Source organism: Drosophila teissieri, chromosome 3L, assembly GCF_016746235.2.
Source record: "Drosophila teissieri strain GT53w chromosome 3L, Prin_Dtei_1.1, whole genome shotgun sequence".
Classification (NCBI taxonomy): domain Eukaryota; kingdom Metazoa; phylum Arthropoda; class Insecta; order Diptera; family Drosophilidae; genus Drosophila; species Drosophila teissieri.
In genome coordinates, this window is record NC_053031.1 from 622,033 (window position 1) to 642,321 (window position 20,289).

Genomic DNA, 20,289 nt, shown 5'->3' on the forward strand with positions numbered 1-20,289 from the left:
TGGGGTAGCAGTTCGTAGCCCAATTTATGAAATTTTGCCATGCTGACTACACACGTGTGCACCCGTGCATTGTCCTGATGGAACAGCAAAATTCACGAGATCGTCTGCTTTCAATGCCTATAAAACGCAAACCAAAAAACGCAGCTTTCTCAAAATTTTACAGTCAGCTGTTAATCGATAACTGCTGACAGGAGCAGTGTTGTATTTAGAGCAGGTGCGCGGCAAATACAAAAAGTCACGGACTTATCAAACGACCCTCGTATCAATATTTATTTATTTCGATGAAGGACATTCTTGTGCCGTATACCGTACTTTACTACATCCACTTTTGTGTCTATGACCGTCCGCTTCACATTCACAGCTCCAGGCTCGTGGAGTGCGACAACACCATGGTGTTCTTGTTTGAAATTCCTTCCTTGGCTGCTTTTTGGTTTATTTTGTGTTTTGCTCAGCGCTTCGCATCGTAGTCGTCCCCCTTCCCCATCCACATCCACATCACCATCCTCCTCCAGCATTCCCCGCTTGAGGCCCCCACATCTCATCCTCATCTTCGCCTTCCGTCTTGGTCAGCATCTTCGCCTCGCCGTCGTCTGGCTGGGATGTGGATATGGTTGTGGATGTGGATGTGGACGGTGGATGTGAATGTGGCTGGGGCTCGTTTGTTAAATGTTTGGGTTTTGTTTGAGTTTATTGAGTGAATTCCTGGAAAAACGCAGGAATTTGTCTTTGGTCTTTCTGTTGTGTTCGGCTCTGTTCTTTTCTTTTCTTTTGGTTTCTTTTCGTTTCTTTTCGTTTTCTTTGCTTTCTGTTCTGCCTGATTCTGCTTTTCTTTGCTGGTCCAGGTCCGAATGCACTTGGTGCATAAAAATCGCTTACGGAGTTTTAAACTTTTGGGCCTCAGTTTGGCGTTTGGCGTTTGGCCGTCGGTTTCCCAAAGTTGTCTGTACGGGTTTGCCGTGATAAAGGATGGACAGGTGATTATGACTTTTTTAGCGGGACACCCAATTACGTGCGATCGGCAGGAAATCGGTGAAGATCAACGGGCCTAGCCCCTTTGCCCTCTTCGCCAAAATGCCTCTGCCTCTGCCTCTGATTCTCATTTTGAATCTGATTCTGATTCTGATGGGAACCGAAGTCGGGAGTGAAATACGATACTTCGGGGTGGTGCTATTGGTGCTATTGGGTTCGGGATTATGACCGTGTCCTATCGAACTCCTGATTTGTGTGACAAAGGTGCTTCTGTTTTTCATAATTTTCTGAGAACGCCTCAATTTAGTCACACTCATTTACTTTGCAAGCGCAATGAGCGTATGATTCGTTAGTTCTGAAACTATTCATTATTCTTAGATGCCAACTGACCTATTTTAGCAGTGACAAATCTCTATCGATTTCCATATATAAGGTTGTAAACACACGGATTTATCACCATTTGCTTGGATTTTATTACAGAGCTCTCAGAAAGAGAAATTCCGAAACTCAGAAACTGCATGCGGAACAGCACGCAGCAGCAGTTGCATTGGAATCCTCCCCTGTAAATAAAGATAGAAAGTTTTCAGTTCCGGTATGCCCGAAATAGAACATTCCCGCTGGAGTTTCACCTTTGCGCGCATTTTCTTTCCCCCATGTCGGCTCGGATTTAGTGTTCCTAAATCACGGGGAGATCTCCTCAGCGTTTCGGTTGGGAATCTGGGCGAATGGTGGGATGTGGCGGTATATGGCGGGATGAGGTGGGTGGATCCGCGTGACTGGGGTGCTCTTCCGGCAGTTGGACCCCTCAATGGCTTCCAAAAATATGGCAGGGCAACGGATGGAATCTCGGGAGAAATTTGCTATTTTCGACCGATGATTGAGTTGTAGTGATTGGGCCATAGTTCTAGTTTCTCTCCAGTCCATCCCCCATGTGCAGGAGGATGAATGGAATGCATGTGTGCCACAACAGCGTCTTCACGTGTCAGTCAGCCGCCCTGCACTTGGGAAAAAGTTGTGGGGAGATACCCGAAAGTAAATATAAAACAAATATGTTTAAATGTGGACATAGGTACTTCATTTAGTCAACTTATCCCTCTACTTAGCCCACATTCAGATGTGAGATTGTGTTCTTACATCTATAAACTATCTTTGTACTGTTGTGTTTTTCCTTAAAACATCTCCGTAAGTTCGTAAGCGTGTTCTACTCAAGTTCTCCCATCTGCTCAGGCATCAAACTATCGTCCAAAAATGGGGGACGCCTACGTCGCATTCCTGCGCCAACTGAGGAGCACTCGGCAAACCAAACCGACGGCGCTGGGCATTCCCAGACAATGCTCCCCGAGAGCGAGGGAACACAAAGGCATTTGGAGTGATGGCCAAGCGCCCCCTCCTCCCCGAAAGAACTTTAAATAAAATTTGCGGGGGAGGCAGCGGGAGGTGTGCATATTGCCCCTTGTAGGAGTCGCCTTTGTTATTCTATAAACAGCTAAACGTGTCTAGAGGCAACCATCACCTCGGAATGCATTTTCCCCATTTGTTTTTCTAAACTTGAATTTCGTTTGGTTTTCGTTTAAAGAAGTTGAATCAACGAAGATCCGTAGTTTGACTAAACCCATTAAGATAGACTTCTTAGTGGAGATTGTCGCCACTTTTAGCCGGCGACAAATGTATTTCTGTTGTTGCTAAGTTTCTAATTTGGTGGGCAAGTGAATCTGAATTTGAGTTTGGTAGGGAACTGGTATGTATAGTACTTATATAGTCGTGTCCATCTCCCATTTTACTTCGCAGTGTGAAGAGTTGCGAGGTATTACGTATTCTGCAATGTAATTATAATATAGTATATTCTATCTATTGCTAAGTCATGTTAATGAGTCGTTAGCTTTCTGTGAAATTGCGTTTAATACGTCAGACAGCGATCCTATTTCCTTGACCTCGGCTGTCTACGTGCGTATGCGCACTCTGCTGCGTCCATTACTCAAAGAAAGCGTCGCGAAAGAATTGCCAGCGAGACGTTGATGTTGATGTGGATGTGAATGTGGTTGTGGATGTTGATGTCGGTCAGAGACTGCGATCCGGCCAGACAATGTTTAATTTGTGTGCGAATTTCTGCGCACCAGGGCTGCGGCCTCGAGAGGTGAGGCATGTAATGGCAGGAATGCGCGAACTGCTTTCACTTCCGCCAGGCGCCTGTAGGTAGGCAATGCTTAACATTCAAAGCCCCAGGATAAGCGCCGGAAGTGGTGCAGCCCTGGCACGAAGAGGAAATGGAAGCCCTGGCTGGCGTAGCGCCACCAGTACCATTACCATTGCGACATTATCCGCGCAACGTTGTCGTCTGGCCAGTCTGCGATCTATTTTCGGCCATGTTTTCGTCTGCAGGAAGCTCAGTACAGAGCGAGAAAACAGCACAGTGTGTGTACCCTTTTAATTAAAAAGCACTTCGCTTATCACAGACATAAACTGAGGCAATTTCCTTGTAAGCAAGGGAAATATGTTCAGTGATGTGTCTCAAGTTCCATATTCTATATTTTCAACCTAGTTTTCAATTGAATCTCGCACTTGGTCAGCTCTTCCCCCAGTGTAATCGTCGCGGATTCGTCGGTCAGTTCAACTGGCGGCGGAGACAAACGCAGACGCTAAGAAGTTTCGGTTTTTATTTTTGTCTAAAACATCTTTATGTGCTTTTAAATATGCTGCGAAGTGACATTAGATTTTCCCGCGGCCGAGGCTGCCGGCGGGCGCCGAGGGGCTTGGCCAGAAGGGGGACTCAGACAGATCCGCTACAGAAATAAAATTTGTCACAGACAGTTAGATCAGCAGCGCCACAGATGTGTGTGCGTCGCTCGTCTATTCCTATGGATACATCAGCATCTGAGCATCTGAGTATCTGAATCCGAACACCGCCAAATAGGCGGTCTAAACTTAGACCGTCCCCATCGCGGCCCCCTCTGAATTTCCCCCAGCTCCACCCCGCTGCTCGGCCAGTGCCGTTGATGTTTTGATTGATAGTCGTCCAAGCCCATTCCCATCCCCATCCCAATACCATTCCGTCCAAGGTGTCTTCGATCCGCTCCTGGCAACAGTGGCCACATTCAGCGAGCGGCAGACGGCAGACAACCTTCCAGTGCAACAGTGGTTGAACAGGTCTAGACCAACAAACACTGCTGCAACGCTGCAGCAACAATTGCAGCAGCAAAAACCACAGCAGAGTCGCATTTATAGTCGCATCCGTCTAAGTTGGCATTGCATGTGCCGAGATGCGAACGCTAAGCGCTTTTCATGCCCTTCCACCGAGTGTTTCTGCTACATTTGCTCACTAATATAATTTTAGGAAATCATACTTATTTCTGCCAGCAGTTTAGTTAGTAATCTTTTGGTTTGCCATTTTCATCGATCCCTGATACAGTTTCGCAGTATTTGTTAGGGCATATCCACATTCGGCTAGCCATCATCCAGTAGTATCATCTTTTTTCTGCTTTCCTCTGCATTTATTTTCGAATTATTGTGCACAGTTCTTGAGTCATTCTTCCGCGTTCTTGCATGAAAATGCCCGTTGCACTGGGTCTGCGATTTCCAGGGGGCAGAAGGGGCAAGTGCAGTTGCAGTTGCAGCTGGTAATGATGATGGTTGCTTTGGCTTTGGCAACCGTATTCGGCAAGAATTAGCCATGCCTTTTATCTGGCTGACCAGTGTGTTGCATGTATTGTATGCAGATGCAGCAGATACAGCTACCCACACATTCCAGGGTACTACTATGTAGCCTAGTGAACACCATCCCTTTTCTCGCGGTGTAGCGATGGACAAACTTTATGTATGGCAGGCATTAGGAACAGATGAGGGCCCTCCAGCTGATAACAAAGACCAAGACGAAGGAAAAGGGTCGGAGATCAGCGGGGAAAACTGCATTCCTCGCATTCCGACGAAGAGCGGCGACAGCAATAACAACAACGCGCGACGTTTTTCATATTCAAATGCAGCCAGACCCAGACTCAAAAGCAAACTTAAACCTATACTTGGGCTCAGACTCGGACTCGGACTCAAAGAAAAAACCCAACGATGCTACACTACGAAAATTTCGTTTGCAATTTAATGCGACCTAAAATGATCAATGCAATATTTCCAAAAGCTTTTCAGCCTCATGATCTAGTTCCCAAAACTAGCAAAGCTAGTAAATAAGTATATATTTTAGGTTTTGTGGGTGTGGCAAGATATTTGGCTTGTTAGGCGCATAAAAAGTATGCTACGATTTGTTGCGAAAGACAATATCCTTTGCGACTGCTTTAAAAGCTTTGAAATGATTTGAAGCCTCTCAGTTGTACGTGCAACGCGAGTTTCCTATCTGCAAATCAGGCAAAGGCTACCATTTAGATGATGTATTCATTTAAATTGAAAGCAGCCCTACTTTCTCGCTGTGCATCCATCCGAAGGTACGTCGATTTGTGGCTGAGCCGCACTTAACATAACAACAATGCACAACACGCGGCGATGGCTGTGGCGATGGCGATGGTGATGATGTTGTCGCTGCAACTTCAAAAGCTGAGCAAACACGGGGGAGAGAGTCGATTTGAACCTGGCCGAGAATGTGAGAAAGAGTTGGCCAACAAAGTTGGCTGGAAACTGGCAACTGGCAACTAGCAACTGGCGCTGTCGGTGGGTGCGAAACCAATTTACAGCGCCCATCATGGGGCAGCAGGGGCGGGGTGAGGGGGTGTGGCAGGTTCCTCGATTGGGAATTATTGAAAATTAAACTCTTGACACCTCGACGACTTCGCGGGGCATCAAGAATGCAGTCCATCCCGACTATTCATAGGGCAAATTACGGCTAAGGCTTTGGTTTCGGTTCGCTGTGAAGAATGAATCGCTGATGGAATTTTTTGTCGATTCTCGGAATTTGTCGAGTGGATGAATGGGCCTGCTTTTAAGTAAACCTATTCAGTTTCACGAAAACGGTTTTTTGATTGGCTCTCTGAACTCGAAGAACATTATGCATCAGCCAGCCATTTTTTTATTTCGAAACATATACGTTTAGTGATATTTAGAATTGTATTACATGATCACTGAATTATCCATGCCCAAAGCAGAGAAACTCGAAGATTTCCCATCAAATCGCTTGCATGTTTGTGTGACTTTTCAATTATAAATCGAACTTTCTTTCGATGCACTTCGAGTAGTAGTGGGAACTCCCCGCAATCGTATTCCCACCAAGATAAAGACAGACATTGGCCAGACGCAGAAAACACAACAAAACGAGTCCAGATCGAAATACTCAAGTGCACGGAGCAACGAGGATTAATAAGGCGACTGCAACTGCAACGGCAACTGCATTGTAGGCGGCGATTTCAAAAAGCGTATCGACAACAAACAAATTGGGCACATAATGCCGTCCGATCTGCACCCTGGACCCGTAACCAACTCTGGCCAACCCGCTGGGCAGAGCTCTGCGTGCGACATCCCAGTGGAGGTTCTTTGGTCCCTTGGCTCGGTGGTGCAAGTGGTGCCAGTGGTGCAAGTGGCAAGTGGCTCGCCCGCCTTGCGAAATTCGTAGAAGTCATTGAGCCATTTGAAATAGGATCGGATGGACACGGACGTTCCACTGAACGGCAATGGGCACCTCCTCATGTAGAGATTGGTCACCAGCATTCAGTGTTTCCCTTGTGCTCGAATCGATTTTCCAAGAACGTAGAGGGGCAGACCACCGTGGACACTTGTGATTTGGCCAGCGTGTAATCATTTCGCTGACAATAACTTCCTGTGCCACGCCACAGATTTCAGAATGAATACAAATGTGAAGTGATTAGGACGAGCTATGGGTGCACTTGAAAAAATTGCGCAGCATTTGTATGAGATAAATAGAGATGTACATTTCAATTTGAAAACAATAACGTTATGATATTGAAGAGTTTGAAGATTCTTTTCCAGCTTCGCTTTTCACCCAAATAGCTAAGTATTACTCACAACTTAAACGTAACTCACCCGTCATTGAATATCCCAAAGTGGCCTGTTTTTTTCCAGTGCACGAATGGGACATTCCATGTGTGTGGTGTGTGGGTGTGCCAATATCAAAGGATCGATCGCCGCGTCGTCAAGTGTGGGAAGTGATGTGTTGATTACAAACAAGTACGGATACCCGACGACATTTCAGTCCCGACCAAAGCCAAACCCATCCCATCTCCATTCCCATCCCCGATTCCAGGCGATCTTCTGGGTTTTCGGCAGCGGCATCTCAAAGATGCTTCCTGGAATCGCCCTGAGGAGACCTTTTCGGGATTACTGTATATGTGCAATCAATTTTTATCGATACTGCGTTTTGTGTGTGCGAGGGAGAGGGAGAAGCAGCGTGAGATACTTTCCCGTTTCTCACAAGTGGCTAGGAATTCGGGTCAGTTGCAGTGTCGACGGCTGTAAATGCCATTCATGATCGTCATAATATTTTCTTATCCTTTGGAACTAATTTTCTCGCCAGCCCTGAGCTGCGGAGCCTGGGAAACCGAGACTGGGAAATGGGAAAAATTATCGAGGGAAAGTGGTTTTCAATCAGAGCATTCGAAGGTCATCCGGGGTCTGATAAATTTTGTTTACTTTAATGGCGTTGACTTTTCCGGGAAAAGGGAAAAGGGACGCTGGGAAATGCTGTGCTGAAGTCGAGAATGGGTGGTAATTTGATGTAATAATGAACTATTGTAAGTGGCGGTAAAATCTCCATAATATTGTTTTACAAACTGACTAATCGAATCTTTCTGGAATTATGAAACTTATTGATATCGCGCATTTGATTATCCTGGTTTGTTCCCTACTTAATCCGATGAACCAATCTTTAATTGGGTCGCTGGCCATCTGAAGTGTGAGGGCTCCATTTGGGCGCTCCACTCGCCACTCGCTTCCACTCCACGGATCTTATCCGCGTAATGGTTTTTGGTCCATTGATGGATCTCTAATCTGATCTGCTTAGTGAGTGCCGTTCGATTGGAAGATATGCCATACTCCCCGTCTCCATTTCCATTTCCATTTGTATTCGTTTGTAATTCGCTCGATGTGTGGCATGGTGCATGGAGCTTGGAGCTTGGAGCATGGTGCTCGTAGTCGCCGTAGTCGCATTCGTATCTCTCGGATACGAATAGTGCCAAGCTTATTTGTCTATCTATTGGATTGTTTGTCTGTCTGCCTGCTTGTCTATTTGACTTGCCGTCCGTCCGTCCGTCGGACTTTGTGTCCGGCGGCCCTCCCCCTCCCGCCGCCTCTTTTGGGGGCCCCCCTTGCTGGCCCCATCCCCCCATCCACCGATTTTTGGGTTGTTTTGTTATGGTTGGCCCATTACTGCACATGCACAGTGTTTGCCTTGATGTTTTTAGGGTGTTTCTGTTGGTGTTGCCGTTGTTATAATTGCTGCCGTAGCTGTTGTTGCTGCTGCTGCTGCTGCTTCAGATGTTACAAAATCATTCATCGCACACACATATTGAAATTGTAAAAGCCAACAGCCAACAAGCAACAGCCATCAACGTATGTAGATAGAAACATATAAAAATTCTTTGCATTCCAATGAATCATGCCGCTGATGGTGCCGCCTTATAACTAGCGACAGAAAGCCCCGTACTTGGATGGCTGGATGTAAACTTTAATTAGGTAACATTGAAGTATGTGTAGGTATGCACACTGTGCACACTCTTTCGAGTCTCGAGTCTTCGCGTCCGCTTCGTGGGCAACTTGTTGCTGTTGCTGCTATGTGCCACAGCGAAACTATCTTAGAGATACCCATGCATATCTATAAGTTATGCTCACCACTTGGGGAAGTTTTAGGGATATTAAAAGTAACCGGGCTAAAATCGAGAAATGATACCAAATCTCTAGATAAACTGCCAAATATCACATTTTTCCCGCTTGATCTGATGAATATTTTGTATATTTGATTGTGGAATTGTTTATCAGACATTAAGTAAGCACATTTTCTCTTGGTGCAAGCAAAGTCTGCTGCTGGTTCTTCGGCCACATCCATTTCCCAGATACGAAGGTGTGCGTCTGAGTGCATGTGTGTGCGTGCCGCTGTTATAATTGTAAATAATGATGATAACGCGATTACATGCCTGGTTAAGGAATTTATTGTAATTCGCTAGCCATTTGAGTAAGAAATTAAGGCAAACAGGTTATAAATTGTGGGCATTTGAAATGCCGCTCGCCGCCGTCTCTTTATCACTCTGCTCTTCTTCTCTTGGGCGTTGCGTTATCACAGTTTCCTTATCTGCAAGGCAACATGGAAATGGAATGAATTGAAAGGCGCTGGCGAAAGATAAACAAATACAAGGCACCCCGATATCGATGGCGATTGATCGGCCTTAAGCTGCTGCTCCTCCTGCTGCTGCTTCTTCTTCTTCGGGCCCTGCAGTGGGCGCCACTTCTTTTGGCCGCTGGCTCCCAGGCAAAGTTTGCATTATGTACCAAGTTTAGCGAAGGAATAGTATATCTTTCCAAGTTTATAATGAAGACTATCATAGGAGTAGCTGCTTTCATAAGACCCTGTTACCTTTTTAAAACTGGGACAGTTTAGGGGTACATATCGACGTTTATATGGAAGATGCATGAAAATGGATCTATTATATAATGTTTAGGAATATTACTATATTCCTTAATGAAATGGATATTTTAAGTTCGCATGCCCCTATTCCTTGGCACTTAGGGTTTTCCCCCTTCCTATTTCGTCTCTTTTCTTTGGGGTGTCGCATGCCAAGCGCCAAGCATCCCGTGGAGAAAACGAGAAAAAAAAAACAAGGCACAGTGGAACTCCAAAATGCGGCCCCCAAATGCAGTCGCTGCCACCGCCTCTACTGCAGTCGACGACTGCGCCGGCGTCACTGCAAGGGGAACAACAACAACAACGCAACAAGAAGAACAACAACAACGCAACAACTCGAACGTTGAAAATTGTGAATGAAATAAGAGGTCTAACCTCTTTCGCCTGGAATGTGGTCGACGTGCCACGGCAACTGGTTTCTCTTTCTCGCTCTCGCTCTTTGTCGCTTTGCCTGTCCATTATCGCTTTGCTGGAAGGGTGGCGTTAGTTGGCCCCCCCATCCGCCCCGCCCCACTCCTCTCTCCGCCCGAATTCGAATCGCACGCTCACGTATCTGCGCAATACGTGATCGGCTCTCTTGTTGTTGTTGTTGTTGCTGTTGTTATTCGCTCCACGGCGATTAGTATGCGCACTGGTATTGGTGTGTGCCCGAAAGAGAGCACCTACACATGCGCACTGGGGTGTGTGGGGGCAGAGTGTGTTCGTGAGTGAGTAGGTGATAAATTGGCGCCCGCGCGTGTGTGTGAGTGCGAGAGAGTTGGCGATCATTTGGCATTATTTACTGGTATTGGTAGTGGTATTGGTATTGTATTGATATCGGTCTTAGTATTGGTATGTGTGCTTGGGAGAGAGACGTCGTTGCTGTTTAGGTTTTTGTTAGTTTTTGACATTCTTGCTGTTGTTGTTGTGCTTTGGCGGGTGGGCATGGGCAGGGGGCAGGGGGAGGCCGTCGTATATTTTTGCGCTCTTCAGTTTTCGGGCGAGAGCGGAGAGGGCGAATAGCAAAATGGGGTGGTGGGGCGGTGGGGCAGCAAAAACATAATGGCGGCGATTTTATTATAAACTTTTAAAAACTGCGTTGTAACAAATTGTTTAAATTTTATGGCTTTTGCCTTGCTTTTGTTTTTCAATTTCCAATTCTGTGTCAATTAAGCAATTAAATATTAAGTATCGGTTGACAAATTCCATTTCCGTTGATTAGTTGGTCTAATCCACTTATTATACTAATTATATAAAACGGCTTACGGTATTCAAAAATGCAAATGCAAATTCGTTCTTACCGCTTTCAACGTTTTATTGCCAATATTTTGTTTATATTATTTATAAATTTATTTTATATTTTTCCATAAACTTGAAATTAATTCCACATTAAATATTTTTATAAATTAAGGCGAAACAACAATGTTTGTTTATTTGTTTACGTTTTTGTGGCTATGTTTAAACCAAATGATCTCCAACAATATATTTGAGTTATTAAATTATAAAGATTTTATTAATTTAAACTATAAATTATTGAAACTTTCTTTAAAAAATGTTATTTCCCAATAATTTGTATCATCAATATGGACTACATATGTTTGTCTACCTTATTCAAAGTTCCCCAAGATAAAGACCTAACTGAACAATGGGAAAATATGCTAATGTAGTCGCAAGAATTCGATCGCCATTCATTATTAGGGTATCCTTGTGGTATCAGTGGCATCCTTGACATGTCACTCCCAAATCTCAATGCACCGGTGGTGCTTCCTCTATTATCTGCACAATTCACACGCAGCAAACCCTTTTCATTGACCAAATCCGAGGACGCAAGGCCAGGAAAGTGCAGAAAAATATTCAAAATAAATAAACAAGAAGCATTAATGAACGGCGAAAAATGTGCACGGCATGCAAATTTATTTGCCGCATTAATAAACGCAATGCGAGAAACGAGAACGGACAATCGACGGTTGGAATCCGGAGCCACGTAAACAGGATATGGGAGATATGGGAACTACGGGCATCGAAATGCTAAATGCGAAATGCGAGTAATTATGTATGTTTGCGAGTATTATAATTAACATTTCTGGGAAAACTCGAATGCGTTGAGCAGGACAAAAGGCGAAATCCCGAAAAGATAAAAAGCCAGACAATCGGACAGCCCTCCTATGGACCCTATGGACAGACAGACCCAAGCGAACCAAACCGAACCGAGAGGTATGGAATGGTATGGTATGGTATGTAAGTGAGGATAGGGATTTTGCGCCTTGGCTCACACACGCACAACCAACAAGCCGATCTGTTCGCATCCTTTGGTGTTGTTGTTCTACTGGTTTTGCCAGATTATGTGCGGATTTTTGCACAGGCCAAAGGCAGCCAAACAAAATAATCATAATAAACGACGTACGTGCACTGCGGAAAAATATCCAGCTGGAATCGAAGTTTTTAGTTAAGAATTATTATGCTCAAAATCCTCACAACTGCAGATGTGGAATGAATGAATCTTACCCATGGATTTAAGATCTGCAAGATCTCTTTAATTAAACCATTAATTCTGATTAAGATGTTTAAATCATAAGAGTTTCTATACCTACCAGAATACTAACAGAATAGAGAAGAAAATCTTGGTTTTAAATATAACTACACTCGCCGTTACCTAAACTTTGTCTAGGAGTCCTGATTTCGTTCAGTGATGGGGATGTACTCACAGATACATGTGAGAACTCCAAGTAGTTGGCCACAGACACCGGCGAAAAAGCAAAAAAGCAAAAAACGAAATCAGCACACAAAGCTAAAATTCAAAAGAAAAACAAGAACGAACCGCATCTCGATCCTTGGCTTGCAGCATACTCCGCCACTCCCCCTGTGGAAACCCCCCTCGCCACACCGCCTTTCTCAGGTGAGAAGATTTTCTCTCTTTCTACCCGTGAGGCAGCATTCCTGCCAAAAACTTGAGGGGACAGGACAATCAACTCGCAAGCCACTCGCAAAAAAAGGCAACGAGAAAGGTTCGGAAACAGAAACAACAGTAATAACAACAACACCATAAAATACACCAAAATACGACAACAAACCCAACAACAAGCAACTAAGCAATAACAACAACAACAGCACACCACGAACAAACAATGCAACAAAAATTCAACAACAACACCAACAAACTTAAGTAGAAAATCCCATTCTGGATTCTGAATTCTGGATTCTGGACAACTCGTGGCTAACTCAAAGCGCTTGCGCCTATTTAATTTGGCTGCCGCAAACTTTTCGAAGCTCCCACAGATTCCAGATTCCTTCACCAATCTGCCTTCCCCACCTCCCCCTGCAGCAACCGCCCCCCTCCCTCGTTGTCTTGGCATCTTGTTAACGATCATGGCAACAGGATTCTGCTATTTTGTCGCTGCTGCCCTGCGCCACACAGTAAAAGGTAAAAAGGAGAAAAAGAACCAAAAGGCCAAGAATACAAAGCCGAAACTAAAAAAATGCTGATCGGTAAAGGATCGAATAAGGGATACCCTGGGCTAAAGATCCAGTCATATATTTTGTTCCCAAATATCCGATCTTTAGAAGAACTGCTTGTTTTAAAATATGATGTAAGATAGAAATAACATGAAATGGAAATGGATAAGGAAGCTCTTCATCGGGTGATTTTAGGAAACTACCTTACAATTATGGTTTGATCATTGTAAAAGCACGACCTTTCATGGAGTAAACTAAGTGCTCTATTATTTTGGAAGAGCTTAACTTGAAACTGATTCAGTGCCTCTCGCCAAAATCGAATGGCTATGGGTTTGCACATTCCGGAGGCAGGCGCACAGCCACCACCACCACTACCACCAGCACCACAACCTCATCCTCATCTTCAGCCACATCCATGTTCCGATCAGCGGCATCCCAAAAAGAAATGCGCCCAGCACACGCACCAGCAAACACACGCATACACTCGGCGAAATCTGCAGCGAATGCAGAAAGGAAACGATTGGCGAGCAAACAGAATAACTAAATGCAGTTCGCGGGATATGGAGCTGGATCTGGAGATGGAGATGGGTATGGAAACGGAGATCCCTGCCCCTGTTGTGCCATGGAACTGTTGTTTACCTCGGCACCACCCAAGTGCTACAATGTTGTGCTCTTGGAATTTGGCTTTCTCCTGTCGCCGGCTTTATTAGCCAAGTCTGCACTCGCCTTGCACAGAGACACCGAGCACTCCAGCACTCCAGTACTCGAGCACTCACACCACTAAGAGCCCGGCCCACTCACTACTCACTGCTCACTACTCACCACTTACCAAACACCACCCACCGCCCAGCTCCCCCCCGTCGCGGAACTCCACTGCACCGAAATTCCACAAAGAATCTTAAGTGTATACAATATGAATGTCTGGGTCTGGGCATTCTGCAAACTGCAACGCCAACAGAGGCAGCGACGTCCACCGAAGACCAAAAAGAAGCGGAGGCCAAGACGAAGACGAAGACGCCTCGGTGACTTATGGATACGAGAGCCTGGGCCTCCAGAGCTGCCCACATGGGAGTGGCGAAAAAAAGCTAGATCTGAGGTTTCAGTTCCAAGTTTCATGAAAGAGATCACCTCCTTATAGATAACTTGAATATTGGGGTTTATAATGAAACAACCATAATTTGCATTTAGACCTAGTATGTGTACAATATATGGCACTTTTCTTCAGAAACAAAGAAAATATGACGAATTACACATTGATTTATGATATGATAACTATGCCAAACTATATGTATGCCTCAAATGCAATATTCAAGCGAAAGTATTCAAGCTATTTTCAGAAGCATACTAGCCAGATCATCTCCATATTTAGCAGTTGAAAAATGTATTTTATTGGTAAACATTTGTTTGAAGATACATATAAGTCCGTTTGTGTACGTAATTCCGATTGCAATGTGTGAAGAATGCATTTTTGGGTTAGGTGAATCTATTTTTAATAGATTTTCTCAAAAAACCGGAAAGTGTGTCTAGCAAGATTGTAGCCAAAAGAGTAGGATGCCTAACTGGGAATTTTGAAGTCCCAAGACCTGGGAAGAATCTTCAAAGGACAACAGCCAGATTTGCTAGCCAGGCTATCAGCACCAGTGGACAGAGCCATGAAGCCTGGACGCTCGAGACGTAAACACCGCCAGTGGGCGAGGGCGTAGGGGGCGGGGCAGGGAGTCAGAGATCGGCATCGTATCTTGAAATGAAATGCAAAGAAAAGAAAATAACAAAAACAAAGTTTCTCACGTTCCTCTTCCTAAATTCTTGGAATTGCAATACATTAAAAAGAGGTCTTGGCTTCGTCTGCATACACATGCACTCTGGGTGCGTGTGCTGTGTGTGTGGAGGTGTGTCCGTGCCCTTGTGTGCTGTGTGTGTGTGAGCGGACGATCGACGGACGGCGGACAAACGGACAAGCGGACAACGGACAGCAGTTTTGAGCCGTGCTACAAGCGAACGCCGCCACCGCCACCACCCGTTCAACATATTCCTTTTTCCCATCGATTTTGAGACCTATAAGTGAATGTGTCGATTGAGTGCACTGCCAGAAAGAAAGTGTGTGGCTTACAAGAATAAATGGGACAACTATTCCACAAGAAACTCATTAATGTTTATTGTGTGTTATTATTTTAGTAGAATAGAATTTACCATTTAGAAAGGAAAGATAAAGATTAGTTTATTACTGCGGATCCTAGTTAAATTGTAATACTTTATATTGACGTTTGGTATACTCTTTGCCAGAGTATCCTTTTTGATCCATCCAACCACTTACAGCTTGCCCAAACCTTTCGTGTGCCCCTTGCCCTTGTTTCTCCCAGTGTAATGATGCATAATGCTGCTGTTGAGATTTCTCGTGTTGCTGTTGTTGGTCGATGATGTTGCCGTAGTTGCTTTGCCTGTTGCTGCTACTTTGGCAATATGTTTTTGTACTTCCCCTGGAACCACCGACTTGGTTCCTGACTTGGTTTTCGACTGCGTTTGGGCGGCCTCCCAGTAGACGGAGGTGGATGGCGATGGAGCTCGGATGGGGGACTACTGGGGACGAGGTCTGGAGACCCAGGCCCATAATGAAAGTCGTCTCCATCGTCGTCTGCATCTCCGTCCGTCGACATCGTCGGCGGTTTGATCAAATGAATGAATATTATCATCGATGCCTCTTGAATGTTGAACGAGCTGACTTGATGACCGTGCACCGGAGCGAGGCTCGTAAAGAATTCTTTTTTGTTGTTCTCGCAGTCTTCTCCTCTGTTGTTGTATTGTTGCACCCAGTATTGGTGTGTGTGTATGTGTGTGTGTGTGCGGAGTGGTGTAAGTTGTTTGATCTAATTGGTTCATCGAACCAAGTCCAAGTCGTCTCCCCGAGCCTCGTTCTCATCTGCCATCGCCGGAACGTGGATTATGATGTTGAAGCACCTTTTCGCCTTGCCAATTTCGTGGACAATCATCATAGGCCAGGCCATAAGAAACGCAGAGTACCCCCACAACTAAGCAGTTAAGCGGAGTTGGGTAAGCACTTTAATAAATGGGGAAAACTTATGTCTAGAATTTTGGAATAATTATTTAGGGAAATTTATGAGATAATAACTTATCATCTTGAAATTGAATGTCCTTTTGATGTTGATGAAAATCCAAAAACTATTTCAATTGTTCCTGGCAGTTAAAAATTTCAGCGTTTATTGATAGCCTTCTGAAACTGCATTCCTGATGCATTTCCCAAAAAGCATGCCCCATTTTCTCCGAGTGAAGGGCCAGCGACATGAACAAATACAGCAGTTGGTTATTTAACAAGAGACCAAGTCGAAATTCCAGGAATTTAGGATTGGGCTCTTCTTTGCTTTCCAAGCGAGTGACGGAATGAGAAGGGAAGGGAAGGGATGGATGGGAAAGGGCACGCGGGGGGGTCATAATTAAGTGGCCCTAAATGCCGCTAAAGGAATTCTCGCAGGCGACATTATTATCAGTGCTTCGGTACCCTCTTTTACGGAGCCAACTGATAGGCCAGAAATTTATATTCTTCTCCGCCACCAAACGGATCGGCATCGGCATCGTTTTATTATTGACTTGGCATTGATCGCTTTTCAAAGAATGGAATGTGCATGTTGGACAAACGAGGGACAATGGCTGTGGATGTGGATTCCATTCCATTTGATTCGATTCGACTCGACTCGATGTGACTCGCAGCAAGTGCATGTGCATCTGCCATCTGCATCTGCATCTGCATGTGCATGTGCATCTCGAGATCGGAGAATACTACTCGGTGCTACAAAGTGGCAAACAGGTTGGGGCACAATTGCACAATCTTCTAGAGCTTCTGTGCGACTGTGCTTGGTGGCTGGTGGTTTGGATGTTGGTGGTTCGTCATCATCATCATCATCGGCAACGGCAACGGCACAGAAATTCCAATCATATGAGTTCATATTGGAGTACTGACTGCCAGTACGAGTACTCACAGTTGTACTTGTTCTCGGCATGTTCGGTGTTCAGCATTCTGTGTTCACTTTTTAGGTTCTCAGGCCGCCAGTCAAGTCAAACCAGTTGCCCCATGACTCAGAAGTCGAATGATGGGGTGGGTGGGGAGAAGGGCGAGGGGAAGTTGCCACTAATTGCATATGCATTTTGCATAATCTCGTAGTAATTACAATAGTTCGATCTCGCGCTTGCCATTCACAAGCCGTTTCCACCCGTCTCTTTTCCTCGGAGTTGCAGTTGCACTCGTTCATTCATAAAACTTGCCGCTGTCGCAGTCGCCGCCGCTGCCACCGCCACCGCCGCTGCTGCTGCTGCTGCCGCTGCCGACGCAGACGCCGGCTGATCAGATCTGGTCTGGCTTATATAGCATAGTACTCATATTATATGCAGCCGACCGCTTTGGCGCTGCACGATGCACCACCTTCACTTCGCCGACTCCACCGACTTTGCCGTGCATTTCATCACTCCGATCTGTGTTTTTATTTGGAATACTCTATGTAGAACGGGGCATAGCCCTGAAAACTGAATTAAGTACCTCCCAGTTCTATATAGCATGGGTGCAGCTTTATTGGAGCAGTCTAGCATTCATTTGAAGTTCCCATATTTAATCACTTTTTTATAGTAGTAATATATTGTAATATATAGTAATATAATGATATGTGGTAAAAAGGGTGGTGTTGAAGGTTCTTCAGCTACTTTAGACTTTATGCAAAATAGTTTGCTAGTTTATTATCAGGAGCCAATGAACACGCATATCCCTAGTTTTCTTCATAACTTTATATGGCGAAGAGCCCTAAGGTAATCTTGGCATATAAAGATGGGTGAATAGATGTTTTTAATAAGGTAATATATCCATGAACATCCTGTATCTTAACACTGCATCAGCTCATGTGAAACTAGTGATCTTAGCGATCCCTGATCGTAAATCCATCAGCACCTGCAGCGCAGATCAGCCAGGGTATTCGAGTGTGCGGTGCAGCGGCGGCACTGCGAGCCCTAAGCGTTCCATTCTTGTTTTTTGACACCAATGCACTTCGCTCTTATCGCACATAATTCATATCTGGTTTCTCGCACTGTAGCTGTGCGTGTGTTAATGTTAATCTCCCCTGTTGTTTTTCGGTTTCGGTTTCTGTTTCTGTTTCAGTTTCGGTTTCGGGTTTTCCGCTTTTCGGGCCGTGGCCCACTGATAAACGCAGCCGGGAGGGCGATGGGTGGGCATTGAAATGAAACGTCCGATGCAGTTCAGCTTGCTGCATTGTTGGCGCCTAATACTTATTGTACATATATTTCAATTTATTAATTTCGTATGCATAAATCTTGCGCTTTATTTATTCAATTTGAGTCTTTGTTGTCTGCTGATCGCTGGCGGTGGCCCTGGACCCACAGTCTCCGCTCGCAAACACAATGCATCTGGCTATTGATGATGTTGATGGGCACCAGGGGTACCAGGGGCACCCAAGAGGGGGTTCCGGCAGGGGCACCCAAGAGGGGGCCGCCCCAAGGGGGCGGGACACTATCGTTTGAGCGGCGCACATTCGATCTTTGACTTGTAAATTCTTGGAATGCAGTTAGTGGGGCATTTTAATGGAGGCTGTCGCCCGTCCAATCTCTCGGATTCGGATGCAAACGAGGTGTACGTGCGGCCAAATGCTGCAGAATGCCAATTATTGGGGTCAAATTTGATTAAATGCCTAATCGGTGTAACTATGCGGCTAACTTGCGACACATGCAACTCGAGCGCACCACTTTTCGACTAATTAAGCCACTTGGCTGGCATGCTTCTTGGAGGCACTTGTATTACTTTTCGGTGCTTTTTTGGTGCCTAAAAACCATGATAAGAATAATAGCCCTATAACTATGGTAATAATGTTACATGGAGCAGCTCAAATTGACAACCGTTGGGAGTTTTAATTGAAACTGCAGCTCGATTAATATTTATGAGGGCTCTAGCCCTCAATTGATCTTTATGATAAACATTAATGTGTGTGACTTATGGGATTTATAAATTGACTGCTCAGATACATAGTTGCATTCACAGGAGTTTTTGAGTTGGTACTGTATTCTTTAGCCCAACGATTTTAATGGATATTATACATAGTTAATATGAATAGGTAAGAATATCGCAATAAACAAAACTACATGGATTACCCGTTTCTCAAATAACTAATCAAAGAATACTACTTAAGCTTTAAGGTAGATATCATCTAATGCATTCGGAACATCCAAATAAACACTGCAACTTTAACTTATGATCAAGGGTGCAGTTTTCACTTCTGGGAACACTTGTGTTCCTCACTGTTTATCAACAATAGTCGTAGGGGAAATCCTTGTTGTTGATAATATCGCTTGGAGCTTCTCGATTTCCAAGTTCAAAGCCGATCGCGTATCAAACGAAATGGGGAAAAAATATTGTTACAGGGCAGAGTTACAAATAAAACCGACGCCATTCTGGACCGGCGCCATTTTGTTGGCATCTATCATATCACTATATATACTCGTATATGCATATGTGGATATGGTATATACATATATACAATGCAAACGCATATTTACACGGCGGATGTGTGTGAAATTCGAGCAGTCGATAATGCAAATGCATTGGGTTAGAAAATGGCCGAAAGTTTTGGAATTGGAACTCAACACGTCCACAGAAATTTCTACACCTGACGGCCATTTTGTTTTCGGTCTCTTTCATTGTTGTACTTTTTTTGTTGTTAATTTTTTTATATACATTTTTTTTTTGCGTGAATTTCGCTCTCGGCGAGATTATTGCTAAATTCGGGTGCCTGTCTTGTGTGACTTTTGCGTGTGTCTGTGTTTGTGCGAGAGGATTGCTGTTTCATTTTGCTTTTTGGGAGTGAGGAGGAGGAGGGCGGGGGGATGTGGGGGCTTGGGGCTTGTGGTGGGTGACCACGTGATGCGCTCTCGACCAAGAACTCTGGGTGGGGGAGTACTGGGTGACGTCCTGGAGGTTCCGCTGCTCCTTAAATGGGCTCAGTTGGCGACTGGGGATAGTTGGTGGGTGGCAAGTGGGGGGATTACTGGTGGGGTTCGTTATTAATTGGCATATTTAGGGCGTAGAAATTTGCAAATATTTTATTTGCCTTGCGAGAGTCTTCGATGCCATGTGTCTTCGATGTGTGCGTGAGAAATGCTCCGAAAAAATAAGTAAAATACCAAGGCACAACAAAGTATCGTTGTGTGGTGGTTTTCATTTTATTCGGACTGGTATTGGATGTTGTGCACGCCCCTATGAGTTGTCGTATTACTGCTGACGACCGACGACCCTTACGTCAGCAGTAGCACGTGGACTG

At 44.9% G+C, this 20,289-nt stretch overlaps 1 protein-coding gene across 1 annotated transcript; it reads right to left on the reverse strand.

Annotated features, from left to right (window-relative positions):
* Nucleotides 1-495: 495 nt before the first annotated feature.
* On the reverse strand, nt 496-15,841 carry LOC122616385. The gene is given in 4 exon segments (XM_043791825.1): nt 496-594; nt 15,279-15,440; nt 15,442-15,610; nt 15,612-15,841. Coding segments are annotated over 4 exon segments (660 nt in total).
* Nucleotides 15,842-20,289: the final 4,448 nt, after the last annotated feature.